At 22.5% G+C, this 22,695-nt stretch overlaps 1 protein-coding gene across 8 annotated transcripts in view; it reads left to right on the top strand.

The window, feature by feature from the left end:
- LOC119669294 (voltage-dependent calcium channel type A subunit alpha-1) overlaps positions 1-22,695 on the top strand; it is a 73,311-nt gene that overhangs the window by 7,456 nt on the left and 43,160 nt on the right. For 5 of the 8 annotated variants that reach the window (XM_038079133.1, XM_038079131.1, XM_038079132.1 and 2 more), the window contains exons 2-9: positions 1,664-1,807; positions 1,948-2,149; positions 5,559-5,723; positions 7,272-7,382; positions 10,348-10,431; positions 11,628-11,633; positions 15,047-15,061; positions 21,441-21,443. In XM_038079133.1, the coding sequence (XP_037935061.1) occupies positions 1,664-1,807; positions 1,948-2,149; positions 5,559-5,723; positions 7,272-7,382; positions 10,348-10,431; positions 11,628-11,633; positions 15,047-15,061; positions 21,441-21,443 (730 nt within the window). The remainder of the gene's footprint in view (positions 1-1,663; positions 1,808-1,947; positions 2,150-5,558; positions 5,724-7,271; positions 7,383-10,347; positions 10,432-11,627; positions 11,634-15,046; positions 15,062-21,440; positions 21,444-22,695) is intronic. The other 3 variants (XM_038079134.1, XM_038079130.1, XM_038079127.1) reach the window with 2 other exon arrangements.

Here is a 22,695-nt window from a genome sequence, read left to right as displayed (position 1 = left end):
TATAAATTAAAAATTAATTATAATTTTATTTTAAATTATAAGTTCATTATAAGTTTATTAAAAATTAATTATAAATTATAAATTTATTATAAATTATAAATGTATTGTAAATTATAAGTTCATTATAAGTTCATTTTAAATAAAAAATTAATTATAAATTCATTATTAATTTGTTATAAATTAAAAATTAATTATAATTTTATTATAAATTATAAGTTCATTATAAATTTATTATAAATTAAAAAATTTATTATAAATTTATTAATGTTCATTATAAATTATAAGTTCATTATAAGTTTATTTTAAATAAAAAATTATATTATAAATTTATTATAAATTTTAAATGTCATTTATAAATTTGTTATAATTTAAAATTAATTATATTTTAATATGAATTATTAATATATTATAAGTTATAAAATTCATTTATAAGTTTATTAATTAATAAAATTAATTATAAATTTATTATAAACTATTAGTATAATTTTTATATGAATTTATTATTTTTAAACTACTATTAACGCTATTATTTTAACAACGAAAGAAAAAACAACAAAATTGCATTTAATCCATAAATTAATTAAAAGGAGTAAGTAATAATGAAAAAATTAATATTTTATTTAATTAATTGATGTTATTTTGGTTGAGCCTGCAGTAATTTCGAATATTCCCAAATACCTATCTTTGGATTTAAAAACCAACTTATATATCCACTGATGTATATTTTGAGATGCAGTACTCGAAGCAGCTGTAGGATCGACTAAAATAAAAGTGGTTCTAATATACAGAAATTTTAATTAAATAAAAAAAAATATTTTTTCACTATTATTACTCCTTACTATTAAAAATTTAATTTTTAAAATAAATTAATTTATAGCTAAAAAAACCTTCATCTAAAAACTGTGCTTCACTTTAAAAAGAAAAAAAAAATAAATTGTAAATATAAAATTTAATAAATAATTCCAAATCACTTTTATGTTTAGCAGTTAGTTTGACTATATATTCTTTGTGTTTGTAGATATTTTTTATTACAAAAAAAAAAAAAAAAAATTTATAAGTGTTTTTTTAATTGTGTTTTATTAAGTTGCTATATCGATTTTGTAACATTTGCTATTTTTTTACGCCTAAACTCTATAAAAATACACGGAGAAACTTTTTTGTGTTCACAACAACACGTAGTTTGAGTTGCAGTATTGCTACTCGGAATACTTCTGCTTCACTAAGAATTGCACCAAAAACTAAAGTATCTTATGTGTATAAATAAAAATATTCACACATTTTCATAACTATCAGTAACACATTTTCATTACTGTAACTCATCTGCTATGCTCTTCAAAGGACTAACATGAATTACATTACGACATTGTAATAATATGAATATATATATATAAAAAAAAATAAAATTTAGTAAAAAGTAAAGTAATTCATGAAGAGAATAATTTTTATATATATAATTTATTTTTTTTAAAATGTATTTAGTTTATTTATAATATATTTTAAGTATTAATTTTTTTTTTTGTATATTAAAAATTAATTTAATATTTTTTTTATTAATTTACTTTGTTTTTTTTATATTTTTTGTTTTTTGTGGTTATGTACTCTTGTACTTTTTACATGAAATAAATTTCAAATTTTCCACACTCGATCATCTACCATAAAAAAGGGGTTTTTACTTCAAATTCGAAGACGACGATTTACTTCCAAAACAAGAGGCACGAGTTTGGCGACCGCGGAGTTTTCACTACGATAATGTTGCTGCTGCTATGTTAACACTTTTTGCTGTACAGACCGGCGAAGGATGGCCTCAGTAAGATAAATTTTTACATTAATTTTAACAAATTTCTTTGAAATATTTTCATCACTTGATTTTATTAAATATAACCTAAAATTGTGCTAATATATATATATATATATGAAATTTATTAATTATATTGCAAAATTAAATAGAGTTCTACAACACTCCATGGCTGCCACATATGAAGATAGGGGTCCAATACAAAATTTCCGGATCGAAATGTCCATATTTTATATTGTATATTTCATTGTATTTCCATTCTTCTTCGTAAACATATTCGTTGCCTTGATTATCATTACATTTCAAGAGCAAGGCGAAGCCGAATTGCAAGACGGTGAAATTGATAAGAATCAGGTGAGCGCAGTAAATTTTTAATTGGAACGTAGATAAAATCTTGTTGGTGTTTAAATGTTGTTATGAATGTAGCTTTCTTAATGTGTTGAATAGTTAAAAATACATAAAAAACTAAAATTTACCTACATATATAATTTGTGTAAAAATAAATACCTCATCATTTGTTAGTGTATTAACTTTGTTTCGTTGTATGTTCTTAAAAGATATTAGCTAAATTATTTCGCTATTGTGTTAAAAAATTTCCTTGTAATGCTTTTTTCACACAGAACATAATAATAGTTGCGCTTTGAAACAGTATAGAACACAAACCAATATATCTAATAGTACAAAAATTTCTACCAAATGGTATATAATTATTATATTTTTTTTAAATTTTAAAAAAAAGATACATTCTTGCATATAAGTAAATTATATATATAACTGCTATAGAGTCTACAATGCAGTTCTATTCTATCTTTTTTGAAATAGCTCAAACCTTTTAATAAATTTATATAAATATTTCTTTCCCTTTTGAACTTAGTGAGTTTGTTAAATATAGTATATAAAAATTGAACATTTTCCGGAAGTTATTATAATATTTCATAGAATGTACTTGCAAATATCTTTGAATAAAAAAATTCAAAGTTCTATTTGCAAAGAAAAATATATCTTTTATCAAGGTTTGTATATATGTACTAGTGTTACAGGTCTTGAATTAAACTAATTAAACTACATGCGATATGAATGAAGATATTGAAAAATTTCTCCGAAAATTTATTACTCTTTAAATCAATTTTGTATAATTATAATTTTATATAATTATGTAATTGAATTTTAATATTTTCTTAATAAAAGCATTGAAATTCATAAATTTGTCTTATAATATTTTATTATAGTCAATACATAAAGCGTGTAATATTAATAAGATTTAATTTGAGATAACTGTAGTATTTTTTCATTTAACAATTTATTTTCGTTGTTATTATTTAATTAAATAAACACTAAAGTTGCGTTAAAAATTTAATAAATCTGTAAGCATATATTTATTTTATGTTTATGTATTTATATAAGTTAGGTTAGGTTATCCCTAGTGGCCCATTGTGATACCGTATATATAGGGTGAAACCTCAGGGTTTAAAACCACCTAGAACCTTTTGCGAAGCATTAAATGCTATTTAAAGTCAGATCCTGTAACTGGTTCAGGTCCTCAAGGAAGGGGGCTCCTAAAGTACTAATTTGCCGCCGTGCATGAGCTGGGCAAAAACACAATAAATGAGAGGCGCTCTCATCGTCTTCCCCACAGCTACGACAGATTTGATTGAAAGGAACACCTGATCTTTTAGCATGATTCTCTAGTTATGTATTTATATAGTAATTAATAAAATTGAGTAGCAATAGTGATGAAATGCTTAAATCCAGAAGAAATCTTCAATCAACTAAATTCTTGGAGTGACCATTTCGAATATCGCCAAATTTAAGTGATATTTAAAAAATTTTTGGTTTGATTGCTCCTATATAATTTTTAGACTGCAATTATTCAACTCTTACTAAACTTTTCTATTAAAAGCCTATTTCTTTTCATAGGACACAAAATCTTTACAATTCATATTGTTGTTTATCAATATATATTTTTCAACAATATTATTAATATCAAAATATGACAGTGTTTATTGCTTGAGTCTTATAAATTTTTGTTGTATCTACTTGTAATATTATATATATTATATATCTTATATAATTTATGTATCTTATATATTATATATCTTATATATTATATATCTTATATAAATTTATTCTTAACAATATTTAATAACTATTTTTCAAGCAAGCAGACACTTTTTTATAAACATTAGTGCTTAAATTTGAAAAAGCATCAATTAATGATAGTTAAGTAAATATATATATAGCAGTAGTTTATGCGTCAGTTTAATAAAGTCTTGCAAAATTGAAATTTGTTAAACGGAAATAATGCGTACGTTGACTCTGCGTCTTACGTAGCAGTCTACGGTTAAAATTTGGCTGAACTCAATTCTTGGCGCTTGCAGTCCAGAAATTTATATTCGGACAATTATATGAATCGATAATTCCAAAAACTATTGCTAGTGAATATTTAGCAATATCTGAAATATATGCTTAGCTCAAAAATTCACATGATTAAAAAATTAAATTATTGTACTTGAACATTTCTTCACAAAATCGGGTAACCCTATTTTATTCAAAGTGGATTTCCTATGATAACACAATAAATTATGTAAAAATAAATTTTTTTTAATAATTCATAATAATTCATTATAAAAAAATAACACTATTAATTATTTTTTAATTATAAATAATTTAATAATATTTTTATATTCCTTATAAGCGAATCAGTTTTATTTGAAATGGAGTTCCTATTATAGGACATACAAATTGTATAAATAACATTTTTTTTTATAAAGAATACATTATTTATAATAAAAAAATATCACTTCTAATTTTGGTTTAATTGAAAATAAGTAATACAGAGTAGACAGTCTAAATTATTAACATTCCCTTTTTAATTTATATATGCACTTATATTATATATTCATTTTATATGATATTAAAATGTAATTGATTTTTATATAAAAAGAGTTATTTTATCATTGGTTATTTAATTATAAATAACTAAGATTAAAAAAAATATTCTTTTAGGAATACATTTTTTTTTTTGTAATAACCAATGAAGATTAGATAGCTTAATTAATTAAGAATTGATTAACAATTAATTAATTCTTTTCGAAATAGATTATATGACATAAAAATGACAAGTAACAAGAAATTTTAACCTAAATTTTTTTATGTAAAAAAAGTTGTTTGTTTATTTCTTATTGATTTATAAATAATTTATATTAAAACAGTTAATACCATAATCTTTTTTTTTAATTGTAAATAGCTAATAGAAAATAGATAGCATAAGTATAAATTTAATAGAAACTAAAAATTGCAAGATATTATAATTAATTCATGTAATATTTTGAAAAATAAATATTTACTATTTATACAAAATTTACTAAATTTTTATATATAATTAATATTTGAAAATAACTTTTAAGCAACTTTAGTGTTTATAACAAATATGTTATACATTTAAAATAACTTTTTTGTTTTAATCTATATACATTTCACTTTTTCAAAAAAAAAACACTTTCAAAAAAAAAAACCTTAAATCAAAATTAAGCATTATATTGAAAATATTTTGCACATATTTTTAAATTAAAAAAAAAAATTATAAAAAATTTTATTATTTATAATTCCTGGATTTATTTAATATAAGATTGAAATGCTTTTTAGTGAACACTCGCAAAATTGATATTATGTAGTGTGCATTTTTGTTGTAGTAATTATTTGTTGTCTAAAACTAACGAAAACTTAGTCACCAGATACTGACTGCTTCCTGTTACAATTCCAGAAATCTTGCATAGACTTTACGATAGGCGCACGTCCGCTCGAACGTTACATGCCCAAAAATCGCAACACTTTCAAGTACAAAGTGTGGCGAATAGTGGTCTCAACGCCTTTCGAATACTTCATAATGATGCTTATTGTGTTCAATACTTTATTACTAATGATGAAGGTGAGTTTCAAATAATTTATAAATTATATAAATACTATTTATTTTTTTCTTAATTTTATCGTAAATTTATCGTAAAAAAATTAATTTATTATTAAAAATTGTTTGAATTAAAAATAAAATTATTTTGTTTTATGTTACATAGATTTGTAAAATATATTTTCGAAAAATAATCAATTGTTAAATATAAATTAAAATATATATCTTTGTTAAGAGTAATAAAATTTATTTATTATTTCTACAATTGTATAAAAATTTAAATTTAAAATTTTGCATGAAAAACGTGCCATTTCGTTCTCAATTTAAAAATGTTATTTACACAGCACCACTTTTTTTAAATTTTATATATAAATTTTATATAACAAATATTAATGGATATAATTCAAAAAAAAAAAAAAATAAAAATAACTTTACATTTATATGCATTAAGTTAAAAAATTACAAATTCAAATGGACAATTTGTATTAATTTTTTGTATAATCTATTAATTTTTTAATGGTTTCTTTTATATATTTTTTTAATATGTGTTAATGAGTTCTACTATAGTTTTCGGTACATGTTGTTGTATAATTATTAATAAGAAATTAAAAAAAAGTTAGATAACAAATAATAATTATAATAAGACAGTCAGTTTGTGTTAAGGAATAGCGCTTTTATAAAGAGGGTTAGCAGATATTTTTTAGCAGTAGGTGGAAAGCATCAAAAGCCACAGTGTGAGACGTGAATCCACTAAAACCAGCTTTTAGGAATGAATGGAGAAGATTTCCACAGCAATGTGAAAAATTCATTCCAGTAATTAGGGGAGAGAAATAAGAGCAAGTGGCTGAAGAGATAATGTTATGTATATAATATATAAAGAATATATTATATATACATACCCTAATATATTTTAGCTCCCTAATCTAATATATATACCAATCTACTTTGTTTAAATTAAAAAGATGTTTAAGAACTTGAGTTAATTATCACCGAAAAGTTAAGATAATCTGTAATAAATGTATATGTACATTTAGCATACGAAATTCGTAAATGCATATTATCAACATTTAAAAAAACAACCCTAACGAAAGTAATGTACTTACGAATACCTGACATGTTTCTGTCCGACTTTTCTCTGTTTCCGAAGCAAATAATTACATCTTTGATCGATCCCATCTAATTAGAACTATAAGGTCATATCTAAACCAACCCATAAAAAAATATAGAACGTTAAATTAACCTGCTGTAGTTATATTGTTGGAACCTATTTTCAATGCGATCATGTAAATTTCGATGGTTTAATATGTTTGTGTATTATTTTAAAATTCCGAATACTTTGTACACTGTATGTATTAATTACCAATAAATTTTATTTAACCGAAGTACAGGATAGTGATTAGTTTTATATAACATATATATCAAACACGTATTAAATATTAATATTTAATTTTTGTTTTATATTTATATATTTATATTTATATATGTTTATATTATTGTGTATATATGATTTTATTTGCAAAACAGAGTGAATATTTTTATAATATTTATTTATTTAAATTATAATTTCTGCAGTATCATAATCAAGGTGAGATGTATGAAAAGTCACTAAAATATATCAACATGGGATTTACGGGAATGTTCAGTGTTGAAACCGTGCTGAAGATAATTGGATTTGGTGTTAAGGTAGGTCAATTTTTTTATTGTAAAATATATATTCTACTATATCCAAGTGTCATAAGCTGAAATTTACAATGTGAAATTTATTAATTAAATATTTAATTTTTTATAGTAATTTTAATGTATTGCTTAAAACTTTTTTATACTAAAAGGTAAGATTTGAATTCAAAAATATAGATGTGTTATAAAATATATTTAAGTTCCAAATATTTTAAGAATGTTTTTATTGTGCTCAATTTTTTGTAATCACGCTTAAAATCACCCAGTAAAATTTTATAATCATATTTAATTGTTACTGAATAATTTTAATTCAAATCGCATGATAATTTATATTTTTTTAGGGATTGGTTTAAAACATCAAAATTTTAAAATATTTTTAAAAATTATGTTTCATTTATATATTAACGTTTTTATTATTTTTTTTATTAAAGTGAAAATTCAAATTAAATAAATTAATTTTTTCTAGTTTTTATTCTAAAAATTTTTAATTAAAAATAGTTTTGTTATATCAGGGCTGTCCAAAGCACGGACTGCGGACCCAAAATTTCATTATTTTATGTTTAAAGTATTTAATAATTAAATTTAATAAAATTAAATTGAACATTATTACGGTTTTTATATTTTTCTTTAAAATACATGGGCGTATATACTTGTTTCTGTTGCCCTTCAATCTGCCCAGTGACTTGTATTGGCCCGCGAACATATCTAGTCTTTAGAGTCCAGTGTTATACCTATTATTTAACATATTTAAGTTGAAACCTTTTTTTATCACTTCATTATTTCTTTTTAATTTTAATGAAATATTATTATTTATTATTATTGGTAACATTAAGAGATATATTTAATGTAAAGAACTTAGTTTAGTATTAAATAAATTTATTTATTACTTATTATAAGTTATTATTATTAATACCATAGCAATTTTGATAAAGATTGACGCTATTTGCATTTCGAGTAAAAGTATTCCGTTATTACCGATTTGTATTATCTGATTAGATTCGATACTTAAAATTTTTATTACTACTCCTATATAAGTCGAAGTGAGATAATGATATTCTCTCATATATTGTATTTAAAGCCCAAAGTGATTTTATTATGTTATGTCAAAAAATGTATGTTGGAAACAGGCACAGAAGTATAGCTTGGACTTGTGCATTTTTTTAAACATTATATTACTTCAATAAAAAATTCTTAGAGCTATAATGTAAAAACCCAAGTCAAAGAAAAATTCAATTTAAATTAATATATATTGACACACAAAAATATTATAATAAAGCAAAAGATCGTCAGCTATACCGTTCTGGAGAGATTAAGATTTCCACTTGAATGAGTTGAAGTAACAAAATATTAATATTCTACTATAAGAAAACATAAACATACATTAGATTAAAGTTTCTGTTTTTTTTTGTTTTTATGTATGTATGGTATGTAATCTCCGCTTTTGTAGTATATTAATTTTGGTGGAATTAGAAAACAATGGTTTGTCATCCCTAAGCTATGGTGATGTTATAGTTTTACTATATAGAGGGAAATGATATAGAGGGATATGTAAAGGAACAAAACCAAAGAAAAAATGATGTCTAAAAATAGGCATATATAAAAATCCATCAAAAACTATATTAGTACCAATAAGAAGAAAGTATAAACTTAAACGTCTAAAAGCAATTTGTTTAAATGGAATAAATTTAGAAAAGCGAAAAGAAGTAAAATTTATGAATATCTTGTTTGATCAAAAGTTATTGTAGAAAAACCTTTCAGACAAATCGCAAATCTATCGCAGTGAAAATTTGGAGTTACTCACTCAATATATTGCGATGGATCTATACAGCAATTGTTAGACCTATAGTAAGTGCTAAGCAACAGATCAGTAACTTGGAAGAAGTTCAAAGGGCAACAAACAGTTATTAACATACTCACTAGATTATAAAGATTTGCGATTTTGTGTATAACAAAAGTATTTTGAACATGCACAATAGTATCTATGAAAGTTCTATCAGAACACACATTTCTTCATATTTTATGCTCTACTTCATGCGAAGAGAGCTGCTCTATGCAAATGGTATCGGCTTGTATAATTGCTTAAAGCAACTTTCAGATTCTTACGAAAGGATAGCTTCTCAAAGTTCATAATTCATCTAAAGTTCAGTATTTTAAAACCAAACTTAGTAATAAGCGGAATAACATGTCTAAGATACAGCTCATAGTGTACTGATGTCTCACTCATGAGGTAATGAACTGGGATAAAAGTCTTCGGGCCGGTAATTACATAATCTGAACCTCAAGAAATAGGGGTTATTATATTTTAAGTGGAATTATATATTACGCGACTGATAGGTGTATTTATTTCAATGTTAAACATAAATATCGATATAAAATAAAAGTCATCGTGACAAAGAGACAGGCAGCGAACTATTAAATTCTTATTGTTTTCTCTTAACAATTAATTATAAGAAATTGATTAACTGTTTTTTGCAATTTTTTATATATATGTTTTATATAAATATTAAGAATTTAAATACTTTTTTTCAATTTATTTTATAAATTTAAATATGTTTCTTTTTTAATTTTTTTACAACAATTAAAGTTTTTTAATTTTTAAAATGAGAATCAAAACTAATACCCAAACATATCCATTTTTTCCATAAAATTCTTTATATATTTTTTAGTTTCATGATGCACCAACCACTCATACTGATCTATTGTCCTCCATGAATCTGGTATTCACATTCTTCTTCTCTATTGAAACCATTTTAAAAGTATTTGCTTTTGGATGTACGGTAGGTAATTTAAGTATATACTAATTTATATAGTTAAATAGTTTAATTAGTAATTAAGTATTAATAAAAAGTTAATTTGAAAAAGTCATTGTAAATTTCAGCATCACTTGATAAATAAACAAAAAATAAATTAATTTTAATTAAATTAAAACTTTGTTATAAATTATAATAATCTTTCTATGTAAATTTTTTAGAATTTCTTTAAAGATCCGTGGAATATATTTGATTTGATCACTGTACTGGGTAGTATAGTGGATGCACTTTGGATGGAATTCGGGGTAATTAAACATAATTAAAATGCATTTTTGTATACATTTTTGGTTCAGTTTATTTAGGCTGTTGCGCAATAAAAGTTATTAATATAAACAATTCAAACTATATTAGTTAAAAAATATACAAATATTTACACTTGAACTTAATAATTTTAAATTTATTTAATGTTGATTAAAGGAATGATGTTTGCTATTAGGGTTCAATTAAAAAATATATTGCAAACATATAAAAGTAATTTTTATTCAAATATAATATATACAATAACTGAGGTTGAGTTTTGTTTCTTTAAACCAGTTAAAGCATAACAGAAGTTGTGAGATTTTCGAGTTTTTCACATACATATACATATATAATATATACATTTATATAAAAGTTTTAATAAAAATTTGTACAATTTTATGAAGTATAACTAACAATAGGAATTTATAGAGATAGCAACATTATATGCATATATATTTTTTTAAATATATTTCTTATATTATATATAGCAAAGCTTATATATTAACATTATTCATATATAATCATAAATTTTGTAATAAGGCATATGAAACTCCTTATTATTTACATCATCATAATATACAAAATTAATAATCATATTTCTTTTTTAATTTTCCTTTTTCATATATTATTTGTGTACGAATACGAAAACCAAATACGAAATGGGGTCTGAAAATCGTTTTACCTAAAAACCAAACAAAAATATGAAAAAAAATTCAAAAAAAACAATACAAACACACTTTCAAACGCACTTTTACACAATTAATCATGCATTTACACAATACACAATAATACTTAACACAATTTACACAACCAAATATTACACAAAACCCTGAACACACTTACAAAAAAAAACTTAATTTTTCTACAACTTAAAATTTACTTAAACTTACACCTTTAAATTAAATATAATTAAACAATTACTTTAAATTACATAAATAAACAATTTAAATAAACAATATTAACTTAACTACAATGCAAACAACAAAATATATTCATCATCCAATAAAATATATTGCCAATTACATTGTTTTTCTATTATTTAAAATCGAAAAATATAAATTTTCGAAATTCGAAAATATAACTAAATTGAAAACACATCAAAATTTTGAAAAAAAAAAAATATAAAATATATATTTACCTCCTATATCAACAATTCTAAATTCATCTACTACAACAACAACTACAACAATAACAACACCAGCACGATGTAAGTACAAACACTATTTACACACTTATATACATATTTACATTAACCTATTCGTAATTATAAAACTTAGTCCCTAAAACCCTGAAATGTTTAAAAATTAAAATATTCGAATTTATTTTAAATTTAAAATTGACTTGAATTTATTTTTGTTTTTAATTAATTAATGGTATTTAAATTATTTTGCGCTAATTAATTAGTAATTAAATTGTTTCATTAAATTTTAGTTAAGACTTTATGAGAAAATGATTTAATAGGAAAGGATGTCTAGATTTGAACGAATATTTAAATTAGTAATAATTTCGAAAAAAATTTATTAATAATTTCGAAACCTATGAAGTATAATCTATTATTTAGAAACTGTACGTAACTGCTCATTTATATTCTTATTGATATGTGTTAAGTTTTTAATTCCTCAATAACAAATAATATAACAATTCTAATAAGTTTCTATATCTATTTAAATTTTTTGTACTGTACATTATTCGAACTTCGTAGCAATTAATAATCATGTATAATCATAGCCTGCGTTACTTTTTCGAGGAGTTATAGATACAACTTGTGAAGTGCTTTGAAGCAGATGATACCTCTAGTCACAATTTTTGTAACTCGTCCTGTTTTGACTTGGGTCGGCAAGAAAATACTAGGCGGAGATCTCCAATTTCATTCTGAAATTAGAGAAAAAAATCCAAGCAACCGGAAAAACCTTTGGAGAACTTTAAACCCTGAGAAGAAATCGTGACATTTGGAAAAAGTAGGCTATGACTCAATGTTCCCCTACAAACACAATGGAATGAAGAAAAGAAGAAATATCTTGTGTTCAGTTAAGACTTGCTTGTAGATTCACTATAGTCGTAATTATTTTAATTTTAAATTCTATTTTTATGGTGATATTTTGAACTTCACTCAAAGAGCTGATTGTTTTCTGTTTAGTTACGGTCAGTTTGTGTTAAAAATATCTTGTATGGTCGCTCCTTTGGGAACCATAATAATTACTATATTCCCAAAAACTTAAGCGGCTTATCTGATGAGAAACTCAGGTTTGCATTATAATTTTAATGAGGTGAGTAAAACTGAAGAAGTCTAGTGTAGGCCCTGCTTGGAAATAAATTAGATCTCTAGTTATAGCCTCAAAGATTAATCCGGGCCAGGAGTTCCTACCCCTATCTGAATTTTTAAAATTGTCAATAAGTGACATTTTTCGAAGTGAAATATTTTATGTTCAGTTGTAATCGTTTTGTAGCATAAAATATCTAATTTAATATATCATTTAAATATATGAAATATTAAAATTTTTTTATATCAACCGGCCTGGTCATTGGCTTGCTGTCGCCTTATTCAAATTTTAAATATTCAATATTCAAATTTTTTGAAAAAATTAAGTTTGTCAATTCTTTCAAATAATATAGTTTCCGCTAATTTTTAAATTTTCTTAAATGATAATTTTTACAATATTTATAACTTTCTTATATTATAAAATTTTTTCAAATGATTGCATTTTATTGAATATAGGTTATGTTAGGTTGTATTAGCGATCCTAAAAATCCGATAGGTGTGTTGATACATTGTGTTATAATCATATATAAAAATTTTAAAAAGTTATTTGTTCTTAAAAATTCTTATTAGAATAATGATATATTATAGATTAGATTAGGTACTTCAATTAAAGCAACACCTACTTAGCACTACGGAATCGAGGCTGACGGGCCACTGCATAATAGAGAGGCATACTATAAGACTAAGTTTACCCTATAATGATCTTATCTTTATCACAGCTGTGACTCTGAGGATGAGTAGGAAACTGTGCCCCATCTCATGTGTCAGTGCCTATCTCTAGCAAGAAGATAATCTGTAATCTTCGGAGCTTCAATTTCGACTGTATTTCAAAGAATTGTCAGGTTGATTCGCCGTTACCTAATGGAGGGGTCGTTGCCTTTCGGTTTTGCTCGTATCAACGCCATTTCCGTTGTACCACAACGGGCCATTATTTGAGCTTAAGTAGGCTTTCTTGAACACAAGGCCGCCATTACAAGCCAACCTAACCTAGATTACGTTATGCCAGCAATCCACTTAAACTTATTTATATTACTAATATATAGATATTAATAGATAGAAAAAATATAATAATTAGTCTTTTTTATCCTTAAAAATCTTTTGTTGAAATAATTATATATTATTATAAACAAAATTATACTTCGATGTGCAGTTTCTTACCGGGTAGTTTATTTTTGAAATAAAAGCTATATGACATCTAATATCCTTTTAAATCTTTTTGTCAAATAAAATTTAGTTTTCTATTTTGCTTTATTTAATCTAATATATTTTTTGCTAACAAACTAAAATTTTTATGTGCTTCTTATCCATAAACATTTGAAACTTATCTTAATCTGTGAACATTTTAAATACAAGATACGCTTTTAGAATGTCTATAAAAATTAATTCTTATTTAATTTATAAAATTTATGGAATGCTATTGTAAGTAGGTTCTTTTCAAACAGTTGAGCTACATAATTGCGTTTAAAAACTAAAATATATTTTAAGCTTTCTGTAAGTAGTGAAATCTTATAATTTTATTTTATATACATATTTAATTTAAAACAAATAGCGAAACAGAACAAATGTAAACCCATCTTAGAATTTTTTTCAAAATATAATAAACAAAATTCAAACAGTGATTTTTTTAAAAATATTTATAATTTACAATTTACTATTTTAAAAAATAATTTATTAAGCTTTAAACTACTATATTTGCTTATAGTTTTGAAATTAATTTCTTTTTCATTTTATTATTTTTAATATTATTTATGCCTAAATGAGTTTTCTCTGTATGCTAATGAACATTATTATCACTGCTAACTAAACATGTCAACATCAAAACAACTCAAAAATCATCACAAAATCAATATACAAAATATGTCATCGAAAAACTGCTACGCGCATCAACTGACCTATTTTTGTTATTGGCAAATGTCACGCATATACCCACAACAATATCATTCAAAAATTTACATATCTATACTTTTATAATATTTACACGGTATAAACAAAAAATCTGTTTCGACTACATCCATCACCTCACCACTACAACAACTACAACGACTACAACAAAAACACCAACATATGATATATCAACAACACCGACAACATATCTTATATCTTAATGACATACTCGTACATTATCACCGACCAACTAATTCCAATATCTACAACATTCTTCACCACCACCACCACCACCAAAATGTCACTATCACGCTAACAATTACCACTGTCACTGCCACTGCCACCGCCACTGTCACTGCCACTGTAACCACTGCAACCACTACAACCACTACAACCACCACTACAACCACCACTTCCACCACATTGTCACCAACAACAACGCAATTTTTAATCGTTAATCGACAATTATATCACAGGCAACAGTCGCAACTGTAAGTAGTCAGCAATTGATAAGTAATAATTTTGATTAAAAAGAATTTAAAAAAAATATGAAAAAAATTTTAAAAAAATTCAATTTTATATATATTAATTAATTACTATAATTGGTTATGGAAATTGTTGAAAAAAATTAAAAAAATTTAGTTTTTGTAAATTAAATTGTAAAAAATTGCTTCTCACTCTCTTTCGCTCTTAACTCGCTCTGTCGCTCGTTCACTATCTTTAGTTTTGCTAATTTTGACAAAAAAAAAAAAAAAAAAAAAATTTTGATAAAATTTTTCAGAAGTTTGCGATTAGTTTGCTAAAAGTTTTATTTCTGCAGAATTTTTAACAAATACAATATATAATATATATAATAAGAAAAAGTTTCGAAATGCTTAAAAACGTGAAGAATGCTTGAAAAATGTAAGGAATTCATTCCACAAAATGTACGCTTTATCCCACCAATTTTGCAAATTTTTCATTTTAGTTTGTAAATTTTTCTTTGATTGCTCAGCGTCTCCTTTAGTTGAACTATAATATTTTGCAAATATTAAATGAAAAAATCACTGAAGTTTTTAATATAAAATTCACACAAATAGTTTGTTTCAATTCTACTTTAAGAATTTGTTAAGGAATCCTTGTTTTAATTGTATTTGCACCAAAATGAAAGTAGTAGTTCATATAAATATATCGGCATGTTTTATTTTATTTTATTTTTATTTTTACTTTATTATTATTTTATATTCTACAACACAAACTACACAAAAAAAAAAAAAAAATTATAAGAACTAGAGTTCTAGAGTCTCAGATATAAAAAACTTAAGTATGGTTTTACAGAAGATTACTATAAATCATAACAAAAATAATTATTATTTTAATTGTGTATTTATTATAATATATAAATAGCTTACTGCAATATCATATATATATTATACAAAAAAAAAATTACTAATTATATTTATTTAATTATGTTTTTATATATCAACATTGTTAAAAGTTGGTAAAGAAAAAAGCATAATCAAAATTAATGCTAAAAGCGGCTGAAAATAATTAAAACTGCATGAGTTTCTTAATCATTTATTTTAATACATTAAGATATTATAATGTTAAAAAAAATTATATTATTTTGCTCAAAACAGTTTAAAATAAGAAAGAAATATTGATTTCCACAAAGATTACTCCGGTAAGTAAATATACTATTGCGTATACTATTGAGATCGCTGGATCCCGAGAAGTAATTAAATAGTCGATTCAAGTTTTATATAAACGTTTTTATTGCACTGTTAGTTTTGTGAAACGCAAACTCACAATTTTCTCTAGTAATATTTATAGATTAAAACTTGTTTTTCTAACAATACGTTTTAAATCTATTTGTGAGTTTGCTTACAATATTTTAGGCGTTACGATTTGATGAGGGATTTCGTCAAATCTACCATTCTCAACAACTTTTTCACTATGCCGATATGTCAATATAAGTTTATTCTCGAATTATCGGTTTTGGAGTTGCATAGAAATTTATATGAAAAACTGCACAATTCTGTATAATCTATCCATAGTAACCTCAAAGGATACCTAAGCAGCATAGATATCGCTTAAAACTTCAGATACAGATTCTACAACAAAGAATAGAAATATCCATCATCAGTAGTCTTGGAAATAATTCTTGTATTTTTTTATTGTATTTAATTTTTAATTGAAGTCTATTATTTTTTAAATTATTTTATAAATTAAATTTTCTTTATTCTTGATGCTCGTAGGGGTTCTTTTGATATTTGAAAAGTTATGAAAAAAAAATAATTTCATTGTTTTGATTATCGTTTTTTGATAAGATAAAATAATATGGAAACTTAACATCGAGATAGACGATATCGATATTGCCTCTTAATTGTTAAAACCAACTATATGTCTGTCAATAGTCTCTTAAGTTTAAATATGATCTTAGATGCAACAATAGTTTTGAACATCTTCGTTACTTTCAATCGAAAGTTACTTCAGAAAACATTAAAAAAGTAAAGAAAATACGTTGACTGTAAAGTAAAGTTCAAGAAGATACTTAATACCTTCAATGTGTCTGAAGGTGATCATTATATCAATTTTGAAATTTGTGCTTGTAACTGTATTTATTCTGAGTATTTCTAACTTTTCCTATTAATTACATATAGCCAATTTCTTTGAAATGATTTCACTGCATGACTTTGTCGTTCAGTTTGAAGCCGTCCGTATTGTCAATGCTAGCAGGGAGTATCTCTTATTAATATGAGACAACCAAATTCTCCAGCGATGTTTTGGTATCAATATACCTTCCTAAAATATAGTTACATATATACAATTTCCTAAAATATTTCTCTGTAGACTATATAGACTACATATTGTTTTAGATTCAACTAAAGTGAATTCATGTCTCTCAAAGTTTTTGAACTTATAAAAGAAAGCATTTGGATCTATCAATAAGACTTGACAATTTTATTACTTATAATTACTATTTCGCTTATGAAGTTAAGTGTATAGAATGTACAACAATGGATTGCTAAGTATAATTTAAAGTGAAATAGGAACTCTTATTAATTCTTCAATTCAATATTAAATCAAGAAAAAAAAAATGTCTAAATGTATACGTTAAATAAATTTTGTGTAATTTGCATTATTTTTATTTAAAATAATAAATTTTTTTAATTATTCTGGTTATACTAGGTATATGCTACCTAGTAAGTGGCTTCTTGATAAGGAAAGTCAAACGATTTGTGATGTTTTTATTTTCTTCATATGTGAACCTTAAGTTTATATATATTATTTATATCATTATATGATTTATATCATATTATTTATATCATATGTAGTTTTAACTATCAATTGTTGTTGCTTTCAAAGCAAAATGGAAATTTTTGACATTTAAAATTACAAACAAAACTCCAGTGTGAATCCAGTAGAAGACATGTTAATTAAAAAATTTGTCTCTTATTTTGAGGAACTATGTCATCAACCAAAAAGAAAATAAAATTAATAATTCACTTAAGCAGGACCTCCTAAGGAGACAACATAATAGTCTAAACTCCTTTATCTGCAATTACCGCGATAAGTTAACAAAATCCGTCAGTAAAAGATATATTTAAAATCATTAATAAATATATAAAATTAATATATCAAAATAAATTTGAAATTAAAAAAAAATAATAAAATAATGTTTTAAAATTAAAATAATATTATATTTCAAGTGTGTTTAACAATAAAAGGAAAAAAATTATACAAATAAATACATCCCTGTTCTTCGTATTTGGTGATGCATTAAATAGCCGCTTTTATGCTGATGCTTCCAATTCATTTAAATGAAAAATTTTTATATAACTTAACAGATTTTACCACAATATTTCAGGTGATTAAACAATTTATACAGACGTATGTGGTAAGTTATAGTTTTAGTTATTTAAAATTTAAATAAATTAATAAAAAAATTAAACTTATCAAATTTACCAATTTTTAACAGTTTGATTTTATGTAAAATTAAATATATTTATTACATTAATATAATTATATTATATAAGAAATAACTACTATATATATTTATATAATATATTTTTAGTATTTTTATATACACATGAACACAATGTAAATTATTTTTTGTTAAATGAATTTTAAAGTCTTATTATTTTTTTCTTATTTACTGTAAATAATAAGTATATTTTTTTAAATATGTACAAAGAATACTTTGATGGGTTGTACAATAAGCACAACAAAGCTAAAATTATTGTTCAATATTGTAAAAATGTAATATAATAAAGTAAATAATTATATTTATATAATGATATACGATAGATAATGATATTAATAACAATATATTTTTTTTATTAGTATTAATAGCTCAAATTAATTAAGTTTTGATATTGAGCTTTCAGATTCCATATTAGTTTAAGTTCTATAGCATAATAGGTAATAGAAGGCTAAAATAAACCTATTAGTAATTTTTAAAAATAATATTTTTCAACCTTTAAAAAAAGTTGTGCTAAAATTTAAAATATCTTATACTAAATATTTAATTTAAATATATAATATTACTTTAAATAATTGATTTAAATTTTATTATATTATTGTTTTATCAGTCGAGCAAGAGTCCTTTTTATATATAATATTTTGAGAGGATCAAAATAAAACTTAAATGATTACTTTTTAAATATTCTTTTAAAATTATTTTTATATAAAATATTTGTTTATTAAATTTTTAATTTTTTCTTTTCTATATACTGGACTTAAAACAGAATTATTGTAAATAAATGGATAGAATTCTCAGTTCTATCTATGTGATATATACTCTGGTCAAAGACTCTGAATGAATATTTGAAGAATTTTTTTTACGTAAAATTTTTTATTATAATCTATCTGTGATCTTATGCGATGGATTATAAATTATAGCAAAATAAAAATTAATTGCTTTAAAATAATAAAGTAACTTAAGCAATTAAAATAATTTTATTTTGTTTTATAAAAGGTATATAAACGTTTCGTAGATAGGTAATTTTTTTCATCGTCTCCATATATAAAAAAAATGTTTTTTTTTGTAAAGCTATTAAAGCTATACAATACGTCAAATTTTTTTTTAAAAAAAAAAAAGCATACACTGTCTAATATATATAATACTTATACAATATTTCAGAATTTTTGAAGTAATTATATATGCCTATTATAAACATTCTTTTATATATTATATATTACTGTATTAAATATAAATGTTATATATTACTTTATTAAATATTATTATATTATTATATTATAAATTATTATATTATATATTATTATATTATATATATTATATTGCATATTATTATATTATATATACCATATAATGCCCATAAATGTTAAGCCAATATGTATAATATATGAGAATATTATTCATTTTTTTAATAAATTGATTTAATTACTAATTTATTTAGTATGATTTATTTACGTATTTTACTATTTGTTATATATAACTTAATGTTACACACACTTTTTTATTAGTTTTATTTATTTAAAAAAATTTTTAAAAATTTAGAAAGCCTATATTACACTATATTTATATTTCTAATTTGTAGAATTACTTTAACTATTATTTTTATCTATATACAATATAATAAAAAAAAATTTATATATAAGCAATTAGGCTGAATGAGTTATTTAGAAAATATTTTAGAAAGTTGCATAAAATAGTGTTAATTATCTATATTTAAAGTTAATAAAATTAAAAATGATATCAAGTTGTATCTCTAACAATGTTCTTTGATTTCAAATGGAACCAAATGGAACACAGAGTCCTATAAGATTAAATTTCATTAAAGATTAAAAAGATATATGCTTGATATTGTTTTTTTTTTTTTGAATCGATGTTGAATTGCTATGTTTTAAAAAAATTATTGTTTTCCAAATATAAATACAGTTGTCCCACATCCACTATACATAGAGTTGCATAATTTAGAAAGTAGAAAAGATAATTATTGCTTTTTTATATATGAAAATAAATAATTTTGGCATTTGTTCTACTGTATCGTGGAGTTGGATTTGCTTATTATCCCTAAATGTTTTTCATGGCTAATTTTTGAAGTATTTACAAAATTGTATTCGTATTCGTATTGAGTTTTGTACTGTTGCGTTGCTAATAAAATAATTGTTTAGTCCTAATATATAATATTTCAAACTATACATATCTATATATAAAATTTTCTAACAATTTGTTCAATTGACAAACTTATTAATCAAATAAAATTTATACATTTTTCTTCTTTTTCGACAACAACGAAAATCACAAAACAATATACATAAATAATGTATGAAAACACTTTATCTTAAACTTAAATAAATTCAAAAAAAAAAAAATAAAAAAAAAACAAATCAAAAAACAACTTCAATCCGCAACAAAATATGAAAATTGTGGCAACAACATCTGCAACATTCAAATAATTGTTCTGCACATATGGCGACAACAAAATTTGTTATGAAAAACATAAAAAATTAAAATTTTTATAAACAAAAAAATTAAAAAAAAAAAACAAAACAAAAAACTATATATATAATAAATATAAATAATGTGAATGCGTTACTACATATAATATGCCTGAAATGATTCTTGAATGTGCTTTATTTAATAAAATTTGGACAAAAATAAAATCATGTTTAAATAAAAATATATTATACATACATATATATCGATATATATATATATATATTATTATGTATATAAATTCATAATAAAACATCATTAACACACGTCAAATCATGCAACTACCATATCTATTCGAACAATACCAACAACTACAACAATTTAAATGGTAAACAATAATTTTTGGAAATTAATTTAATATATAAAACAAAATTATCAAAAATCAAAAATCTTTGCAATTCATCCAATTATATCTAAATCTTCAGGATGTAAGTAAAAATCAATTTATTATTAAGACAATCAGTAACAATTTAATATGAACCCCTTTCTATTGCTATGATGAATAATATTTTGTTATTGAAGTAAATATTTTAAGCTTCTTTATAATACCCATAAGCTTTATTATTAGTGAATAGAAATATTTTTCGATTATTTTTAAAATATTTTATAGTAGCGATAATTATTAATTTTTTTTAAGAACAGTTTACAACACCCCATCTTAGAATTTTTATATATTAAAATGTATATCTGAACATGTCACATAACACAACAATAAAATTAAAATAATTTTTGTGAAATATATTTAATAATACATTAATTATTATTTATATATGTTATTAAAATTAAAACAAAATAATATTCTAATAATATTTTTCGCTATTTTATTTTTGTATTATGTGACAGTTATAAAATTTAAAATTTTTTTTTATGTAGGAATAATTGTTAGTTTTATACACAAACATTTTTAATTTTCGATTATAACCTTTAAAAACTTTTTACATTTAATATATTTAATTAATAGATTATAATTAAAAGTCCTTCAACAATTATTTAAGGAAGCTTGTATGCATTATTACCAATTTTAGATATTATTTGCATATTAACTGTACTATAAAAAGTTTTACGATTTTATTGCATTAAAAATATCTTAGAAATACAAATATCTCAGAGCACATTTCAAAACTCGTAGTATTTTTCAAAGGATATAATTTTTTTTTTAATTCTTATTAATGGTAGAACTCAAATAAGTAATAAAATTGATCTCAATATGTAAAAAAACTACCTCTCTAGCTCCTTTTTTAATTTTCACTTTAATGGCAAGAACTTTAAATTAAAAAAAAATTATTTGTATATATAAATAATATTTTGGGAATATCTGTTATTGATATTGTAATAATATGGTATATAATTGCAATTTATTACCATATGTTTTTTCTTTAATTATGGTTTAATAAATTTAAATTATTTCATAAAAATATGGAAAAATTTAACAATTATTTTTTAATATACAAAATATAACAACGATAAAGATTTAACACATAGTAAATAATTAATATAAATATTCCCTCTGTCTACTAATTGTTTTATAAAAAAAATTTTAATTTTTATTATTTCTATTTTAATTTTTATTTATTCTAAAAAACGACAACGAAAAAAAATTTTTATAATTTTAGGTTTTTATTTTTTTTTATATTTAATTAGTAATCAACAGAAATATTGCTAGTTTCTAAAAATTATTTT

The sequence above is a fragment of the Teleopsis dalmanni genome, chromosome 1 (genome assembly GCF_002237135.1).
Source record: "Teleopsis dalmanni isolate 2A chromosome 1, ASM223713v2, whole genome shotgun sequence".
NCBI classification, from domain to species: Eukaryota; Metazoa; Arthropoda; class Insecta; order Diptera; family Diopsidae; genus Teleopsis; species Teleopsis dalmanni.
The sequence above is the reverse complement of the archived record's forward strand: the minus strand, read 5'-3'. Positions and strand labels throughout refer to the sequence as shown.